The sequence below is a fragment of the Zingiber officinale genome, chromosome 3B (genome assembly GCF_018446385.1).
Source record: "Zingiber officinale cultivar Zhangliang chromosome 3B, Zo_v1.1, whole genome shotgun sequence".
In the NCBI taxonomy this organism is placed as follows: Eukaryota; Viridiplantae; Streptophyta; class Magnoliopsida; order Zingiberales; family Zingiberaceae; genus Zingiber; species Zingiber officinale.
In genome coordinates, this window is record NC_055991.1 from 118,531,424 (window position 1) to 118,551,716 (window position 20,293).

At 38.4% G+C, this 20,293-nt stretch overlaps 1 protein-coding gene across 4 annotated transcripts; it reads left to right on the plus strand.

Moving 5' to 3' along the window:
- The first annotated feature begins 264 nt into the window (after positions 1 to 264).
- On the plus strand, positions 265 to 18,863 carry LOC121967412 (helicase-like transcription factor CHR28). 4 transcript variants are annotated; one of them, XR_006107760.1, is made up of 12 exons: positions 265 to 689; positions 9,300 to 9,381; positions 9,691 to 10,158; positions 10,261 to 11,231; positions 12,667 to 12,744; positions 12,860 to 12,937; positions 13,030 to 13,912; positions 14,572 to 14,702; positions 15,019 to 15,240; positions 16,398 to 16,998; positions 17,096 to 17,305; positions 18,353 to 18,863. XR_006107760.1 is itself a non-coding variant. In XM_042517613.1 (12 exons), exons 1-12 carry the CDS (start codon positions 537 to 539, stop codon positions 18,455 to 18,457), a joined length of 3,978 nt encoding a protein of 1,325 aa, XP_042373547.1. In that variant the 5' UTR covers positions 268 to 536; the 3' UTR covers positions 18,458 to 18,863. The 4 variants fall into 4 exon arrangements, 3 of the variants coding, with proteins under 3 accessions (XP_042373548.1, XP_042373549.1, XP_042373547.1); XM_042517613.1 differs by having other exon boundaries at positions 268 to 689; positions 16,398 to 16,994; XM_042517614.1 differs by lacking the exon at positions 18,353 to 18,863 and having other exon boundaries at positions 17,096 to 17,306.
- The last annotated feature ends 1,430 nt before the right edge of the window (positions 18,864 to 20,293 follow it).

Below are 20,293 nucleotides of genomic sequence, written 5' to 3' on the forward strand. Positions count from 1 at the left end.
AGGTCGGATGATCATTTTCAAGAATAATCAATGAGACTGAGATTATTATGAAGATATGAAAAAGGAAAAGTATTTTTGGGACGAGGGGACGATGTAGTGGTTAAAATATGGGATGTCGACGGAGGGGCTAAGTCGGGACGAATTCGCCTTAGACCATACGAAGAAGGGGCAAAATGCAATTTATGGGCGGCTTGATTTTACTTTTTATAGAAAGGTCCACTACTATAAAGAAAAAGGTTTGCTTAATAGGCTCAAGTTTGAACGTAATTAATTAGTCGAGATAAAAAGAGTCCTTAATTCTTTATTCGTCTCCGCCGCGGCCACATCGGCCTCGATTGATCTCCTCCGCTTCCTCTCCCTCTTCTTCCTCCTCCTCGCGCCGCCGCCGCCGCCACCGCTGGCGTTTCTTCTTCTTCGTAATCTTTCCCTCGTTTTGGTGGAATCTCGTTGCGGGGAGGGGGAGAGTGTTGAATCGGTGGCGACAACTACGAGTTATTGCGGCGGGCGGCAATTAGGGTTTTGGCTTCCTCCTTTCGATGGAGGACCACCCGCAGGGGAATTCGTGGGAGATTCTAGAGGAGGGAAGCGACCTATTGTTCGACGAAAACCTCGCCATCAGCGTCGAGGATTTGTACGCCATCCTCGACGAAGAGCCGGCGCAGCCTCCTCCGTCCGACGAACAGCCCCAGGCAAATTTCCCTAAATTTAGGGTTTCAATAATGGCCCTTTTTATTGCGTGATTTCGAAATTTCGATCTTCGGCGCAGTTATAGACCGTGTCTAGTTTGTGTTGGGTTGAAGATGTTGTTTTGTTGTTGATTGGGGATCTTAGGGTACAAATGTATTGAAGCAATAAGGCTCTTCCTGGACTAGTTCTTGTTTGGAATTTCAAACCTTATGTTAGTTTTTTAAAATTACATGCATCGATCATGACTGTGTCGGCAGACCGCGTTGTTCTTTTAGGCTTCGGTCAGGAAGGTATGGAAGAATATACTAGCTACTTGAAATAACCTTTGATTTTTTTTTTTTTTGTCTAGGAAAATAGAGTATTGATTGCTACTTTTATCTGGTTTGTTTGTGAAGCTAATAGATGACTGTTTTAGGAGAGGTTATACTAAATTTCCCCCTTCTACCTGAAATTTCTCTGGTTTGATCTTCTTATTAAATTTATTGCTATAGTTCTAGGTTTGGTTTCATAACTTCGTCTTGAATTGCAAACACTGTTCAAGGCTTAGGGAATGAGATAGTTTTTTTTTGGGTTTAAAATGGTTTTTTTTGTTTTTAAAGTTTTTTTCTACTAAAAGAACTTAAGATTGAGTAAAATATTACTTAAAGAAGAGATCTCTAGAAAGTCACCATAAATCACTCAATTTGTTCTTCCTCATGATTCTTTAAAATCGCCTTGTATCCTAATTGCATGATGCTTGGCTTTTATGCAAGGTTGGAGGACTTGCTACCTAAAATTGGAAAAGTTCAATTCTAGAATTTCCGCCTTTTGTTGCAACTATGCTCCAGCATATAAATACAGATGCGAAGAAATAATTAAAAAATTATTATTTTAGAGAAAATGATACCTCCACTAAATTTAAAAATCAAAATTACAATAAATGAGAATATTAAAAAAATCAAATTTAAATCAAGCTTGATAAATCAAAGATATCCATACATCTCTGAAATATCAAAATCACATGATATAAATGCCAAATCAACATATTTAGAAATGAAACTTGATGGATACAATAGAGCTCAATGATTGAATAGCATTCACTTTACAAATGAATGAAAGCTGGAATTTTAAATTACAGATAACATTTTTAATTAACTCTTTTGATGTTATATTCAATCATTGATCTTAATTTTTGAATTATGGCTTCTTGTTATATCCACCTTGGTATCCACAAAAGAACAGAGATACTGCATGATTGCTGGAAAAGGAGAAAACAGAGGGGAGGTGGGGTTGTGGTTAATAGTTTGATATAGGAGGCTATATACAACATCTTAAATTTGATATCGTAGCAAATGGACAAATAGGAGATATAGAGAGAAGATCAATGAGGAGGAGAAAAGACATCCGTAGTTGGTAAGTCATAAGTGCAAGAGGCATGATTGTAGTGGTCAACGAATGGATTTTTAAGTAGGCACTGTAGTTGTTAGTAGCTAAGAAATTGATTGGAAGGACGGATTTTAGTTTGAATAGTCAAGAGATCTCATCATGACATGCAAAGGCTAGCTACTGAAAAGTTACATTAGGAGGTTGACTTTGAAGTTGTTGAGCAATGAACTCGAGCACTTGACAAGCTTGGATGATGCTCTCAAACACATGCGAAACAAACATTCTTAGCTAACTGACCACAGTGCATCTTGATCAAGAATATAGTGGTGTTATCAAGAATCTTGAACAATTGTGTATGGGCTGAGGTCTAGCAACAAATGTTTGCAGGTTTGCTTGGATTACTTTGAGGATTAAGTTGGATCATAATTCAGTACAATATTAATCCATTGTAAAGTTCATCTTTGCCATATCATATTTTGTATATAGGATAACACAATCTTAGAACGTATCACAATATTAATTTCCTTTCTGTTGAGACATCTTAATGATTTTTCTTCATCTTTTACTCCTTTTGATGATTCGTCTTTATATTATACTATGACGAGTAGCAAATATTTTCCACTCTTATCCACTTCTCTCATTTATTCTATTTGTTGCCTCCACAAGTCTACAATATTATCTATCCTCTTTGGCAGCTTCTCTTGCCGTAGATGCACAAGATTTACTCTTTTGCAGAAGCATTAGCTTTTACATCATTTTTCTCATTTGAGTGAATTAAAATCAATAGGTAAGTCTCGATTGTGGGATCACAAGGGAACAGTTGTTAGTTTGCAGATTAGTCTTATATCATTTTGAATGATTTGGATTTAAAATAGTATTTTCTGAAATTTTTTAGTTGCTGTTTTTTAAAAGATACTGAATAAGTCCACAAAAAACACAACCCATTAGAAGAGAAGCATGAAGGTACAGTAGCCGACAAGGAATAGCGAAAATTGCTCCAGCATAACAAGAACAAAACATAGAAAAAAAACAAATAGATTGAAAAGAAAAATCTCTTGAATAATTTTAAATTATTAACAATTTAACATATCCTTTGTTTATACACTTTGCTACAAATCTATTGATATCCTACTTGGTAACGGTGCTATGCAATCTTCATGCAGTATGTTATTTGTGTTTAAGCTACATTTGATATGATTCATTTTGCTAAGAAATCTTAGATAACATTATTTATACCCAACCAGACATTAGCTAATTATAAGTTTGATCAGAGCCACATTTGGCGAAAAATAGCCAAAGTTTGGGCGAAATTTCAAGCAAGATGGCTGTAGACAACCATGAAATCAGAGAACGAGTTTCTCTTCTTGAAGCCTTGATTGGTGCTGTCCCTGATGGAGATGTTGCTGATTACAATCTTATGGAGAAGGTTGCTTATCTGGAGGCTTCTATGGAGCAAATTCGGAGGTCTTTGATGGAGGAACTCATGTAGATCCGCAAAGACTATGATGCATTGCACTCCGAAATGGTTGTTCTGCGAAGAGCGGTTTCTTCAAGTGCAGAACATGGAAGGGATCGTCCTGTGGTAAAAGTTCCAGAACCCAATTCCTATGGGGGTGCACGGAGCGCCAAGGAACTTGAGAACTTTTTGTGGGACATGGAGCAGTATTTTCTTGTTGCTCGCGTGCCTGAAATGGAGAAGGTGACAATTTCCAACATGTACCTTGGTGGTGATGCGAAGTTATGGTGGAGAACTCGCATGGTGGGTAATGCCAATGCTGGGCGGGAACAAATTGACACTTGGGCTCGGTTGAAGGAGTTGAAAGCACAATTTCTTACCGGCAATGTCTCGTGGATTGCACGAGATGGGCTGAAACGTCTTAAGCAGAAGGGCTCTGTTAGAGACTATGTCAAAGAATTTACTTCTTTGATGTTGGATATTTCCAACATGTCCGAGGAGGACAACCTTTATAACTTTCTGTACGGTTTACAACCGTGGGCACAAATCAAACTTTGAAGGCAGAATGTGTGGGATCTTTTTAGTGCTATTGCTGTTGCGGATGCTTTGGTCGACTTCCAATCTAACAAAGAGAGTTTGGAAGCTTCTACGCCTTCTAAATTAATGAAGAATCATAAAGGGAAGGAGGCGGAAGGAAGAAGGACTCGGCTAAACAATGGTGGAATTGCAAGAAGAATCATTCTGCAGTCCAAGAAAAGGACAACTTGAAAAACAAAGGTTGTTTCCTATGCAATGGGCCTCACTTGGCAAGGGAATGTCCCAAGAGAGAGAAGTTAAGTGTTTTCTTAGCGCAAAAAAACGATGAAGGCCGCGAACAGGAAGTTACTTCTCTTGTAAATCCTTTACCGTTGTTAAATTCAATTGTTCGCTATGATGCTAACGAAAACGAAGGAAACGTGGAGGTATACGAAAAGTTTACTAGCAAGGTCGCGGGAACTATGCTAGAGCAGGAGGCCTGCATACCGGAGTGTTGGACGAGGACGTTGAATTCTTCTGGGGGGGTGGTTTGTTAGCCCCCTAACTTGGTGGCAAGGCTGGACACGAGGATTTTCTCGTTGTTCCTTTGATCCAGCCTAGTGAGCATGTGCGTGGGGTGCGCGACATGCGAAGCAGCGAAGCTTTTGGGCGGCATGGGGCTGTCCAAGCCCAAGTCTTGCAGAAGGCAAAGGCTCGGCAAACCAGCGGGCATGACATGTGCGTAAGACATGCCAAGCAGCCAGCAGAGCGGCAGCGCGGGGCTGCCTAAGCCCAAGTCATGCAGAAGGCAAAGACTTGGCAAATCAGCAAGTATGACATGCAAAATATGTCAAGCAATGGAGCAGCGACATGGGGCTGTCTAAAGCCCAAGTCTTACATAAGAAAGGCTTGGCAATGATCCGGGCGTGACCTATGCATGAGCCATGCCAAAGTAGCGGATGCAGCAGTACGCGAGGTGCTGCCCAAGCCCAAGTCATGCACTATGTAGACTTGGTAATCTCTCGAGCGCATGTGCCAAGGCATGCCAAAACAGTGGAAACTTGTGACAGTGCGCGGGATGCTATCCATTGCACCAGACATGCAGTAGCAAACTTGGTGATCATGCGAGCATGACATGTGTACTGGGCATGCCAAGCAGCAACAAAGGAGCGGACAGACGGACTTGTCTGTGGTGCGGACAGATGGACTTGTCCATGGCGCCAAGAGAGTGGACAGACTGACTGGTTCGTTGTGCCAAAGAAATGAAGCTGTGGGCCGAGCACTTGACGTGCATACATACTTTGGTGCGGAGCCAAAGAAGCGGAGCCATGGACCGAACATTAGGCGGACAGATGGACTTGTCTATGGTGCCAAAGGCGGACGGATGGACTTGTCCGTGATGCCAAAGAAGCGGAGTCGTTGTGTAAACACTGGGCGGACAGATGGTCTTGTTCGTGCAGACTGACACTTGGCATGGACCAATGCAGTAGAGCCATGCGGCGAAGCATAAGCAAAGCATGCTGACACTTGGCGTGGACTAATGCAACATGATGATAGAGCAAAGCAGTGTGCCACTTGGCATGGTGCCAATGTAGCCAAGACATGTGGACAAGACGATTTTGGAAGTTGAGTTAGTTTTATCCATGTGGCACAAGTGGTTGGTGCAACCACGATGTAACTCCTTTGTAACCGCCGCCTATGCATGATAAATAGGCATGGTGGGTTCATTGGCAAGAGGGGGCCAAGGGTGCTAGTGTGTGCCAAAGGAGTGTGTATCGTGAGCAAATTCGTGGGGAATTTGTGAAGGCAGATTGTGAAGAATTGTAAGCAAATCGTGAGGGATTTGTATGGGCGGATCAAGAGCGATTTATAAGTGATTCTCTATTGTTCCATTGTATTCCTTTATTGAGGCTAATAAAGGTTGGGAGTTTTCCTGTAATCTTTGATGTTGTTTGTTGTGGCTTTCTTGTGGCGTTGCCTTGGGATTTCCTTGTGCCTTTGTGGTGCATTCGTTGGTAGGCTGAGAGTCAAGTGCGGGACTGCCGCGCCTGAGATTTTTGAAGGTCGAAAATTACCCCTGTGACAACTGGTAATTTTTTACCATAAAAAATCTCCTGCGCGACAGTCAAGTCCCGCACTTGACTCTTAGCCTACCAACGAATGCACCACAAAGGCACAAGGAAATCCCAAGGCAACGCCACAAGAAAGCAACACCAAAGAAAACTCTCAATTTTTATTAGCCTCAATAAAGGAATACAATGGAACAATACAGAATCATTTACAAATCGCTCTTGATCTGCCCATACAAATCCCTCACGATTTACTTACAATTCTTCACAATCTGCCTTCACAAATTCCCCACGAATTTGCTCACGCTGCACACTCCTTTGGCACACACTAGCACCCTTGGCCCCCTCTTGCCAATGAACCCACCATGCTTATTTATCATGCATAGGTGGCAATTACAAAGGAGTTACATCATGGTTGCACCAACCACTTGTGCTACATGGATAAAACTAACTTAACTTCCAAAACCGTCTTGTCCGCATGTCTTGGCTGCATTGGCACCATGCCAAGTGGCAACCTGCTTTGCTCTTTCATCATGCTGCATTGGTTCATGCCAAGTGTCAGCATGCTTTGCTTATGCTTCGTTGCATGACTCTGCTGCATTAGTCCATACCAAGTGTCAGTCTGCACGAACAAGTCCATATGTCCGCCCAGTGTTCGCACAATGGCTCCGCTTCTTTGGCACCACGGATAAGTCCATCCGTCCGCCTTTGGCACTACAGACAAGTCCATCTGTCCGCCTAGTGTTCGATCCATGGCTCTGCTTCTTTGGCCCCGCGCCAAAGTATGTATGCACATCAAGTGCTCGGCCTACGGCTTCATTTCTTTGGCACCACGAACCAGTTCGTCTGTCCACTCTCTTGGCGCCACGGACAAGTCCGTCTGTCCACGCCACGGACAAGTCCGTCTGTCCGCTCCTTTGTTGCTGCTTGGCATGCCCAATACACATGCCATGCTCGCATGATCACCAAGTCTGCTATTGCATGTCTGGTGCATTGGACAACACCCTGCGCACTGTCACAAGTCTCCACTATTTTGGCATGCCATGCTCGAGAGATTACCAAGTCTGCATAGTGCATAACTTGGGCTTGGGCAGCACCCTGCGTACTGCCGCATCCGCTACTTTGGCATGGCTTGTGCACAAGCCACGCCTGGATCATTGCCAAGCCTTTCTTCTGTAAGACTTGGGCTTTGGACAATCCCATGCCGTCACTCCATTGGTTGACATATTTTGCATGCCATGCTTGCTGATTTGCCAAGTCTTTGCCTTCTGCATGACTTGGGCTTAGGCAACCCCGCTTTGCTGGCTGCTTGCATGTCTTGTAGATGCCTCACTCGCTGGTTTGCCGAGTCTTTGCCTTCTGCAAGACTTGGGCTTGGACAACCCCGTGCCGCCCAAAAGCTTCGCTGCTTCGCATGTCGCGCGCCCCACGCACAAGCTCACTAGGCTGGATCAAAGGAGGAACGAGCCAATCCTCGTGTCTAGCCTTGCCACCAAGTTAGGGGGCTGACAAACCAACCCCACTAGAAGAATTCGACGTCCTCGTTGAACACTCCGGTACGCAGGCCTCTTGCTCTAGCATAGTCCCCACGACCTTGCTAGTAGACTCTTCGTATACCTCCATGTTTCCTTCATTTTCGTTAGCATCATAACGAACAATTGAATTTAACAACTGTAAAGGATTTACAAGAGAAGCAACTTCCTGTTCACGACCTTTATCGTTTTCTTGTGCTAAGAAAGCACTTAACTTCTCTCTCTTGGGACATTCCCTTGCCAAGTGAGGCCCCATTGCATAGGAAACAACCTTTGTTTTTCAAGTTGTCCTGGATTGGAATGATACGGTTTTGGACTGTATCGTGCCATGCCGATATAGTTTCGGTATTTTTTAAATATAAAATATATTAATTTAAAACTAAAATATTTAACATAAATATTTAAAAAATAATCTTTAAAAAAAGAAAAAGATATGAAAATAGATAAATAAAAAATTTATTATAATTTTTAAATTAAAATAAATGAAATATAAAATTAATTATATAATTTTATTAGGATTTAATAAAGTCTCTTTAGATTATCTCCATCATAGTTAGGAGTTGATTAATTAACCTAAGTTTAATTAAAAAAAAAATGAAATCTGACACCACTCGCGAGCCCCCACTACTTCGGCGTCGTCGTGCGGTTGCGTGACCAGCCATGGCCGCGGGGATTGTGTGACTCTTTCGGCGGGACCGTATTGGCCGTGTGACCCCTCTACAACGACCGCAGGGTCGCACGATGCCTCCGCGAAGACGGCGGAAGAGTTATGTGACCCCTCCGCTGTTGTTGCAGGGTTGAGCGACCCCTCCACTGTGACCACGGGGTCGCACAACACGTCGCACCTGTCGCAGGTCTGGTGCCGGGGTCGTGCCGGTGCTGGTCGTCGAGCGGAACTGTCTCAGCACGACACTTTAAACCATGAGTTTGATGCCCTTTTGACAAATGATTAGCAGATGCCATGGTTGTCCAAATATTGGATGAATATTCTGAAAGATCTCAAACTTTAATTTGCTGAAGAATGTACTGAAACAAACATAATTTATCTTGTCTATAGTTTTGTAATTTTGATGTCAGATTCAACCTAGATGGAACTAATTGAACTTGGATTGACTCAAGATCAACTGAACCAAACTGCAATAAGTGCGAAATTCTGTAGCCATCTTGAGACATCAGTTTGTTGTCTTTACCAATAGGTATATTTACTTATACAATACTAGACATTATATTTTACAAATTTGATTTCCTAAATGCTCAACAGTTTCCATGATTCTAGTATTGGATAAATATTATGAGCAATCTCCAACTTTAAGTAGCTGAAAGAATGTGTCAAAGTGATCAGATTTTGATTTTTATCATACCTCTCTTATGTTGATGCTGCATTCAACCTCCATGGAACTAACTGGACTTGGATTGGCCAAGATCAACTGAGCCAAACTGCAATAAGTGTAAAGTTCTTAAAATCTCAGTTATAAACCATAGTTACCATAGGTGTATTTATTTATATAAAATTAGACCTTGTTGGTAACACATGATCTGAATAATGTTGAGCTTTTCTTGAGTTTAAAATAGTTGAAAACTCTACTTGCACGGTGCTATCCTATATTCCTATGTAATGGTTGTTATTCTTTTTAATATTGATGGATGCTAATTCACTGGAGATGTGATATGCAGATTACATATGAAGGTTTACACCAAGGCAAATTACATGGATACCCTGTAGATGCCGAATTTTCTGCTAAACCTTATATTTTTGGTATGGCCTATTAGTGTATTGGTGCAATCTGGATCTTTATATAATTGCACGTGTTTAGTTATATGATATATTCCATGCATGAATATTATTTACTTTTCTTTCTTGATACTGAAAGGGAGCCTTGGCGCAACGGTAAAGTTGCTGCTGCGTGACCTGGAGGTCACGGGTTCGGGTTTTGGAAATAGTCTCTTGCAAAGCAGGTAAGACTATATACAATAGACCCTTCTCCGAGATCTACGGAAGCTTTGTGCACTAGACTTTTTTTCTTTTTCTTTTTCTTTCTTCATACTATTGTGTCATTGTGGATAGGTTCAACAGAATATAAGGAATGCAGTGGGAGAGTTGGTTCTCAATGGAGTACGTCAGATAGAATTGGTGGCTTAGACTGCCAAAAAGAGGTTAATGTAGGATTTTCCTTGGGTTCAAAAGAAAATTATAACTGTAATTTTCCTAGGAATGATGATATAAGACATGCCTCAGAGCATGCTGAATCTAAGCACGCACTTGATTGTCCTTCAAGTTGTTTTTCACCTTCAAATCAAGAATATGATTTTAATACAAGAAAAAATTTTGTTGAGAGCTCCCGCAATAGTCTGATGGTCAGAGACCTCCACAATCAGCAGCTTCAACATGCACCGAGCTATAATTTTGATAATGTTGACAAAACCAGCCTTATTATGTCACATTATGTAGAATTCAGTCATGATTTGTTCTCGGACAGTGGCCAAAAGGTCTTCAAGCAGACGAGAAGTCATGACTATGAACATTGTGCAGACGGTATGCTATTCATCCATTGCAAAGTTAACTGGCATTTTAAGTGTAACTGTGCTAATACCAGTAACAATTATCTCTAATAGTATTTTTATTTCATGCTTACAGATTCACACACTATGATAACTGATTTGTCTGGTCTAACTGACGCTGAGAGAAATAATGAAAGAAGATCCACTCAGAGGGTTTCTCTATTTCACGATCCTTATTCATATACTGATCCTAGTTTAACTTGCCAAAATTTGTATGATTCCAAGTCCACATTGAATGCTACTGAGGCATTAGGCATCATGTATAATGCTTGTGGAAGCAGCTATGCTCGCAGAGATTCACATACTGATGGTACTAGGAACACATTCCATGGCCAATTCTCTCATCCAGTTTTTTCACATCAGAAGGAAGATATAGTTAAGCATGAAAATGAGGATCAACGACATCCATCTCTGAGTTTATCCAGAGGCAGTGAAGTGGAGTTGGACACGACTGCGGAATCCAGATCCTTACTGCAAGACTTCCTAATGTCAGATACTGTTCTACCACTGCTAGATGCCTGTGCAGGGCAGAACAATTCTGATGATCTTAGTCTTGAGAGTGAATCTAGTATAGATTCTTCTTCTTATGGCAGCCGCAAGAGAGACCCTCCAAGTAGAAATTCTACCTCTAGTCATACTGAATTATTTGTGATGAATGAGTCGGAAAATTTGTTCTCTGATTCTTTGACTAACTGGCCTAATAAGAAGCAAAATATATCGTTGATGATAGGCAGAGATGATCAGGCACATATATCTCATTACCACCAGAATAGCCTTAAGCACCATGACAATGGTGGTGCCATGAGCTACATGAGTAATCTTAAGCATCGTGATAATGATGGTCTCATATATGTAAGTGTGGATGATGATGCTGACACATGCATCCTTGATGATATTAGAAACTCTACCTACCCACCACCACCACACCCATTTTATACAAGTAATCCTACAGTAGTAGATCAGTCTGGATTTACAGAGACATATTTGTCTAGGTTTGGTGGGATGCGGCAAAAGGATGAAAGATTGAATATCCAGCTAGCTCTGCAGGTTAGTGATTTCTTAATTGATAATTAATTTGATATCTATATATATACATATATAACTGTTTCCCTAACTGATAACTTCCAACGTGAGACAAGGGCCTTAGTGGAATCAAGTTAAACATATAGTGTTATTGTTATTTAAAAATTAGCTTTGAATTTGTTGTTTTCTTCTTATCAATTTTTGCTCCTTTATTTATTTATGCTTCTATTACACTTATGATTTAGATAGCAACTGTCAGATTAAGACAATGGGTAGTTGGCCATCACTTCGTACATTGCTTTCAATCTCTCTCATAGGCGCATTTCTCATGATCCTAGTTTATCCTATCATTGTTAAAAATTCATTTAATGTTGGTTGGCACAGAGAAAAGATGCAGTTCTGAAGGTTAATTGACATGCATTTCACAGAATGCTCTAAGACACTAAATGTGCATTCAACTTTTTTCACTTGTTTTCTTATGTGTGTGAGCTATGCTATGCTTTGTTCCTCAGTCTAGTTGACACACAAGCTATGGCGAGCACATTTGAATAATAGTGGAACCCAGGTTTTTGTTGAGAATCGATTATATATTCATATATATTAATAATGTTGCCAATTTACTTCAAAATTATTTTTGCCAACTTAGATTCTCGCAATTTTATTTTGATGATACAGAAGACATAATGCTCTTTTGACTGGCCGATCCCTCTCTGATTTTTTCTACTAAGATCAGTCCATTAACAAATTATTTACCATAATTTTATTTTTGACAATTGAATCTCATTCCATATATGTTATATTTATTTAAAAGTAACTACTACTTATATGAGCCTTTGCTGTGGTGGTTTTATTCCATCTATTTTCATGTGCCTTCATGACAGTCTGTAACTGAGGCTGTTCTGCACCTGAGTCATAAAATTGTGTCAATAAAGTTATGGCGCTGAGTCGTAACATGATATGGAGTCAGATTTGTTTTCATAGCATATGCTTTGCCTATTTAATTTCACCAATAAGCATGCAGTATTTTGGTATTCCCTGCTATTCTCATGTTTTTTCTAGACATGCCTCCACTTTTTCCTTCTAGATGCTGGAACTGTAGTCTTTTTTTATTTTCAATTCTTCATTTTTTTCCATCTTTGAAAGATTTTGGTCTCTACTAGTATCTTCAGTTCTAGAGAGAGCTAAAAAATTGTACTTTCTTTATGGATAAACTATTGTTCCATCCAGGCCTCTTGTCAGTGCTACCTTTTTTTTTTTTAAGTTGCTCTTCCAATATGGTAGAACAAGATGTGCATGGATCAATCTATGCCCTAGTTGGAGGGAATTGTAGTTTAGCTCCACGTGATGTATTGTATATAGCCCTATATATTTTTGATGTAGTTGTGCTCATTGAATAACATACAACTGTTATATTATTTCTAACTTTATATATGCTATAATTGATGTTAGCTATGTGCAGGTGCAGGATCTTTCTCAGCCCATGTCTGAGGCCTGTCCACCTGAGGGAGCGTTGGCAGTTTCTTTGCTGAGACATCAGGTTCAACTTAATGGGTCCCTTTTTTTAAGCCCATTTATCTAATACATCTCATTTGATATTTTCGATAACTATTTTTATTATTGCTGAACTAAAAGGAAAATATCTTGTTTTACAGCGTATAGCTTTACATTGGATGGTACAAAAGGAAACTTCAAGCTCACATTGTTGTGGTGGCATACTTGCTGATGATCAGGTTTGTGCAGTCCATTACCTGCTAATATCTTATTTTATAGGTGCTAATATCTTCGACAATGGTTAATAGTCTCATGCATGTTTTTGTTCCAGGGACTTGGTAAAACAGTATCTACAATTGCGCTAATCCTGATGGAGAGATCTCCATCTCTTCAACCATTTCCTTCTGCTGGAAATCACGATAAAATTGAACCTCTAAACCTGGATGATGATGAGGAAGATGACATTTCTAAGATTAATGAAGCAAAGCAGCTCCGGGTTTGCAGTTCCTCAATGGCCAGTGTATTGAAGAGAAGGGGGGATCAGGAGATTATGCCCATAAAGAGTAGCCCTGCAGCAGGAACATTAGTTGTTTCCCCTACAAGTGTTCTCCGGCAATGGGCTGAGGAATTGAAAACTAAAGTTGCATGCAGTGCTAATTTGTCAGTTTTGGTTTATCATGGAAGTAATAGAACGAAAGATGCCCACGAACTTGCAAAATATGATGTTGTTCTTACTACATATTCTATTGTAAGCATGGAAGTTCCTAAGCAGCCACTTGCTGATAAAGATGATGAGAGAGAAAATTATGATGGTCACATGGAAAGTATGGTTGATAAGAAAGGAAAGGAGACTTTGAGTGCCTCGAGAAAGAATGTGAAAGATGGGAATGTTGAATCAGCTGCTCGACCTCTTGCAAGAGTTAGTTGGTTTAGGGTAATTCTGGATGAAGCTCAAAGCATCAAGAATCATAGGACTCAAGTTGCAAGGGCATGTTGGGGTCTGCAAGCTAAGAGAAGGTGGTGTTTGTCTGGTACTCCCATACAGAATGCAGTTGATGACCTTTATAGCTATTTCAGATTTCTCCGTTATGGTCCATTAGATGCTTACAAATCTTTTTGTTCCATGATAAAGAATCCAATTAGTCGTAATCCATCAAAAGGCTATGAAAGACTTAAATTGATTTTGAAGACTATAATGTTACGTCGCACTAAAGGTGAAGTTCTTGTCTTGCTAATTCAACTGTTTAAAATTTACATTGCAAGATATGGGTTTATTAAGATTTCAGAATTTCTAACTGTATATTATTTAACAAATTCATCAGTTTGATCCATCTCTTTCTGTTTCTGCTTGTTGTGGTGTATTATGATTTCCCTTTTACTTAACATTTCATTTTTTTTCCTGAGTAAGTGTAAGTGGTGATCACTTTTTCTGTCGGATATTTTTACTCCCCTAAGGTGGTGAACATGTGTTCTTTCTGTAAATCTTTATGGTGGCTTTTTTGCCAACTAATTAAACTGCATCATTTTTAGAACTGAACGTTCACAATTATGGCCTTAGCCTCTTATTATTCTTCACCACTCATCTGTCAGAAATATACCTGAGAATATGGATCATGTGTTTTAACAAATTCTTTTTTCATGCTAGATGTTTCTCTAGATGCTCACCAAATTTTTGTATATAATGTTTTTCTTTTTTCTCAACAAGTTTTTCTCTTTGCATTATGGACCATTTTCTTGTTGGCTAGCCTATTCAGGTTATTTAGAAGTAGATATTTTTCGGGACATTTGATTTCTTCTTTGTGGACAATCTTTTTTCTAACAAAGATGCTCAATTTATACTTGGATACTAAAATCATTTTGAATTTCTTTTCAGGAACTATGCTTGATGGCGAGCCTATTATTACTTTGCCATCTAAGACTATTACTTTGAAGAAGGTGGATTTCTCCAAGGAAGAACGAGCTTTCTACACACGTTTAGAAGCTGAGTCAAGAGAACAGTTTAAGGTTGGTACACTTGCATTTCTGAGTGTTTTTAGATATTTCTTTAATTTTGCATCATTGAGCAAATTAAAGTTATTTTTATGGATCTTTATTCCTAGATATTAACTTTTGTTCTGGTTGGATTCTCAGTGTAGAATAAGTAAAATTGAGAAACCGTAAAGTCCATGATATGTTTTATCATATTTGAAAGTTCATTTTAGATGATATATGTATGGGATCAATCCGCTTCTGATTTGTTTTTAAAACCATATTTTCTTTTAGATTTTACATTTTGTACAATTGCATGTTGAGTATCAAAATTTTTTTTTGGTTTTATTAGGTATATGCAAATGAAGGAACTGTCAAACAAAACTATGTGAATATTTTGTTGATGCTCTTAAGGCTTAGGCAAGCTTGTGATCATCCTTTTCTGGTAAATGGGTATGGTTCCAATTCTGTGGAGAGGTCTTCCATAGAAATAGCGAGTAAGCTCCCCAAAGAAAAACAGAAGGATCTCTTGACCTGTTTGGAAGCATGCTTGGCTATCTGTACGATATGCAATGTAAGTGATGTATTGCATGTGATTAGTCAACTTTCATGATAACTGTTTTGGTTATTGATCTTTGTTAAACTATATACCTTTGTTTTTTTTCCTTACTACCAACCCCCGCCAAATTTTCTTATTTTAGTTAGTGAAAAATGAGACTTGGTTAGTAATAATAAAACAAGATAAAATTCATTTCGATAAGGCCTAATAATGTAGGAGGATCCATATAATTAATCTCATTTAGTGGGATAAAAGATCTTATAACTAAGGCTTGGTTGTTGTAGTTATTGGGTAGTGAAAATTGAACTCTTCTATAGACAGATGAAAAAGATCTTCAAGTCTATTGCCCCTTCATAATTTTAAAATATTTTAGGATTTATGTAAAATATTTTACTATATAGTCGACCCCACCTGGTGGGATAAGACTTAGTTGTTGTTGTTGTTGTTGTTGTAGTAGTAGTATGTAAAATATTTCACTACAAAAACATAAGAAAGTGTTAGAACAAGTTTTCATGGTATTCTCTAGTTCTAAAAAAAAGAAAGGAATTTTATTAATATTATATCATAAGTAGCACTCCTGAATGAAATATTTATTAGTTATGTTGGACAACCTACCCTTCTCACTTCTGCAGGATTGTAGATGAAGTGGCACTTAAATGTCCTAAAATTTGTTAATACAAGTCTCAAAATTGGGGGAGTTATATTGTCTCATCAAACCAGTAATTGTTGTATGAATTATTATTTTTAATGACTAACCAAATATTTTTATCATGTTTTCAGTTGAGATTTTTGTAGGCTTCCTTCTGATCTAATGTGATCATAGTCAAACCACCTTATCTTTTGACATTCATTTGTTTTTTTTTGTCATAGTACATTAGACCTATATGATTCATACGAAATTACATGACTCCCACAATGTGTTATCTGAAAGTTCCTGATACCCATCTCCATTTCTTGCATTTCTCAGTTATCCTTACTACTATAACATTTTAACCATGGTGAAACTGATGTGACATTGTATTCCCAATATGTTTCATATTTTGATTTTTTATTCTACTTTTTGTTGTTTAAGGATACAAAATTTTGTTGTAAATGGAAAATTTTGTGAGGCTTTGATTAAGATTAATGACATTTACAGGATCCGCTTTGATTAAGATTAATGACATTTACAGGATCCACCTGAAGATGCAGTTGTTACAAAGTGTGGACATGTTTTCTGCAATCAGTGTATCCGTGAGCGTTTTAATGGTGATGATTATATCTGCCCGTCAGCTGATTGCAAAGTTAGGTTAACTGCTGCTTCAGTATTTTCTAGAAGTACAATTGCAACCTCCATATGTGACATGCCTGTTGAGGTCTGCCACTCCACCGGCTGTAGTTCTAACATCTCAGATGCAACCAAATCCAATGGATGCTCTTATTCTTCTAAAGTAAAAGCAGCTCTCGATATTTTGCAATCACTGCCCAGGTCTCAATGTTATCTCCCTGATTGTAACTCTTCCAAACCTAAGGAAGAAGGTGATGACTGTCTGCCAAATGGGATCAATACAGTTTCACAGGGATGCTTTGTGACTACAAATGAAGGAAAAAATCCGAAACCAAATTGTCAGCATTCAGAAAAGGCCCTTGTTTTCTCACAGTGGACAAGGATGCTGGATTTACTGGAAGTTCCTTTGCAAGAATCTTGTATACAGTATAGGAGACTTGATGGTACAATGTCTGTTGCAGCTAGGGATAAAGCAATCAAGGATTTCAACAATCTTCCAGAGGTCTGTAAGTGAATCTTCATGCTGCAATATTCTGTTTATTTAGCCAAGCCTCTTCTTTTTTGTTTAGTGTGTTTCATCTAAAGAAAATACCATTCTTATAGGTTACTGTGATGATCATGTCTCTGAAGGCAGCAAGTCTTGGTCTAAATCTGGTGGTAGCTTGCCATGTTCTTCTTCTGGATTTGTGGTGGAACCCTACTACTGAGGACCAGGCTATTGATAGAGCACACAGAATCGGCCAGAGGCGTCCTGTAACTGTATCACGGTTAACTGTGAAAGACACAGTGGAAGATCGTATTTTGGCTTTACAGGTACCATACCTGCTGTTTACTTTAATGCTTTTTGGTGGACATTTTCTTTTTCCAAAGTGTTCGTGTTTACTTGCATCTTTCCAAGGATTTTGTATTTTTACTGTCTGCAACCTGAAGTCGCATATGATAGAGTAAGTGCTGAATTAATAATTTGCATGCTTTGATAATTGATGTGAAAAAGTTGATCCCATCGGCTTCTAGAGGTTAGTTTGTCAGTAGAAACCTTTCTGCTGTGGGTTAGTGACCACCACTTGTAAGAGCAATTACTAATGAGAGCTTTGCAATATTAGATTCTGTGCTTGGCCCATCTCCTGAGAGTTTTAATGTCATATAGGAGGCCTTTCGTTAATAGCAGATTAATCTTTTAGTCTCAGGCTATATGACATGCATAGATAAAGCAAATATTGATTTGCATAAGAAATCCATATCTTTCAAAGTTATTCATGAGGTCTTTGGATAATAATAGTAGATTTTTTTTTTGTTTTTTAGTTTCAGACTATATGACTTGAATATACTAAGGAAATATCAAATTGGATAAGAAGTCCATATCTTTTGAGCCATCAAATATCTAAAAGATCCTATAGGTTTTCGATTATTAGATGGTTATTCAAGTTTTTTTTTTTTGCCCTTGGCTCTTGAAATAAGACCTTCCAAATTTCATGACCCTTTCTGTTTCTCTCCCTCTTAAATCTCCAATTCTCCATCCATCTTTTGCGTTACTTTCCTTCCTTGTCTTCATACAAGTAATGAGACCCTTCTTGTAAGCATTTTCTAATGGGTCAAACTCTTAATTAGTGTGAGAAATGTTAGGAACCTAGATAGGCTTTAATGCATGTAGGGGATACATTCAAGTAGTTTCGACTGCCAAACCATGGGATTGAGAAACAAGGTATATTTTACAATGATTCTCTTAGTCACAATGACCAATTCCATTGTCAAACATTTGATTATCAAATAATTATGCTCGGGATCATAAATCTTAGTGGTGATCATCATGGAACAATGTCTATACAATTCATTCTGCTGATCTCTTTTGCTTGTCCACAGGAAAAGAAGAGGGAGATGGTCGCTTCTGCATTCGGTGAAGATGAATCAGGTTCTCGCCAAACTCGCCTGACAGTGGAAGACTTGAACTATCTCTTCATGGTGTAGTTCGCAGCTCCTCGTGGCACAGTTTTGCACACAGGCTAACCTCAATACCTTCCACGAGTCGATCCTTCTCCACCTTGTTTTGGTACTAAGTACTAACCAGCTTCTTGTGAATAGCGAACTTAGATGCAAAAGGTGGAACCGCGACCTTAGCGGCCCCCTGGGTCCGGCCCCACAGATGTCCAGAGAGGGCAAATCACGGTTAAGCTGGGCGGGAGGGGTGAGTGAATAGCGAACTTAGAGATTGCACAGTTGGTTGTTACTTGGTCTTCAAGCATAGCTTTTCTTACATTTATAGGCGATGTTATTTTTATAGGAGAAAAATGATAGAGAAGATGTGAAATTCACCATTGACATCATTTGTAAATCTTCAGTGGCTTTAGTTATGTGAAATCATTTGATGTTAAAATGCGTTCCTATCTCTCTCTCTCTCTCTCTCTCTCTCTCTCTACATTTGATAGAGGGATTTTAATTCCTCTTTAAGGTATCTTGGGATTTGGGTATATGTCCAATAATATAACGCTAATTAGTCACTAGAATTAAAAGGTGTCTCTTAGTACACTTTCTTTGAAGAAAAGGTAATTATCTCAACTTTGTTGATCTAATTTGGAATTAAATCACTCTTCTTTCTTTTCCGTTGGAGACAGTGAATGAAGTTATGGATATATATTCTTTTTTCCTTTCCTTCTATTGGAGAATTTAGAAGTGTTCTGCAGTAGGAAATAAAAACACGCAAGGCTTATGTATATTTAGAAGTTGATTTTTATAATATTCATTCCTGTTGACATATAAATTTTGATCTTTTTATTTATTCATTCATAGAGTGTTAGCGGTGTCATAAATGAACGACTCGATTTGAGTCGATCTGGAGGAAAAAAAAATTTGAATTGAGAATTTGTAGGTTCGGATTCGGATTGGAGTGATTTTGGATTGAAAATTTTTGAGTTGGGTTGGGTGGGTTCGGGTTGAACTAATTTGACCGAATTTAGAGATTAATCACTTAGCAGGTATTTTTTTAGGATTAAATTAAATTTTACTTTAAAAATTAAGATGATTTTATGTATATCAATATCAATCTTAGTAGGTTAATTATGAAGTATCAAGATAAAAATAAAAAATTATGAAAAATAGTAAAAAAAAATTACTTTGAATTAAAATTTTAAGTTATTCGGATTTGGATGGGTTGAATTTGGATTTAAGAATTTTGGATTGAATTTAAATTTGGAGTGGATTTCGATTGGGATTTAATTTTTTTTTAATTCGACTTAAATCCGATCTAATCCCCTCGAATTGAGATCCTGGTTCGTGGGGTGCTTCCGTGCTTGAGTTCTTTCCTGATTTCCTATGAAAGTGGTCCAGGGAGAAAGAAAGCAAAGTGTTTTCTTGCTCCGAATATTTGTGTCAGGAATAGCAACAAAATAAGTGGCCTGAAGAATTGGAAAGCGATAGAAAAAAACAGACTTACTTTCTAGTCTACATGTCGGATCAGGAATAAGTAAATAAGAGAAACAAAATCTAATTTTATAAATACCAAAAATGGACGAAGCCAAAGAGGCAACACTCGAAAATGATGAAAAATCTAGTTTCATAAATATTATTTTTATTTGAAATGATTGTTATTTAATTCATAATTAGTTTTGTCCAATCATTTTTAAGCAAAATTAAAATACTCTTTTGATGTATCTACGTCCTCAGATTTGACCGTGTAAATTGAGATTTTAAAATTTATAAAGGCTTGATAAAAGTTTATTGTAAGATCAAGAATTTACGGGATAATAATGTTGGTGTAATTTTTTCTAGGTCAAAGTTGTTCAAATTGGTTTAAACTTGAGTTTTGAT

What these genes read in the sequence shown, in the direction of transcription:
- LOC121967412 (XM_042517613.1), top strand. Translation starts at nt 537, where the DNA reads ATGGAGGACCACCCGCAGGGGAATTCGTGGGAGATTCTAGAGGAGGGA. An exon ending in CGTCCGACGAACAGCCCCAG is followed by an intron (nt 690 to 9,299) that starts GCAAATTTCCCT and finishes TGTGATATGCAG; the next exon opens with ATTACATATGAAGGTTTACA. An exon ending in ATCGTATTTTGGCTTTACAG is followed by an intron (nt 17,306 to 18,352) that starts GTACCATACCTG and finishes GCTTGTCCACAG; the next exon opens with GAAAAGAAGAGGGAGATGGT.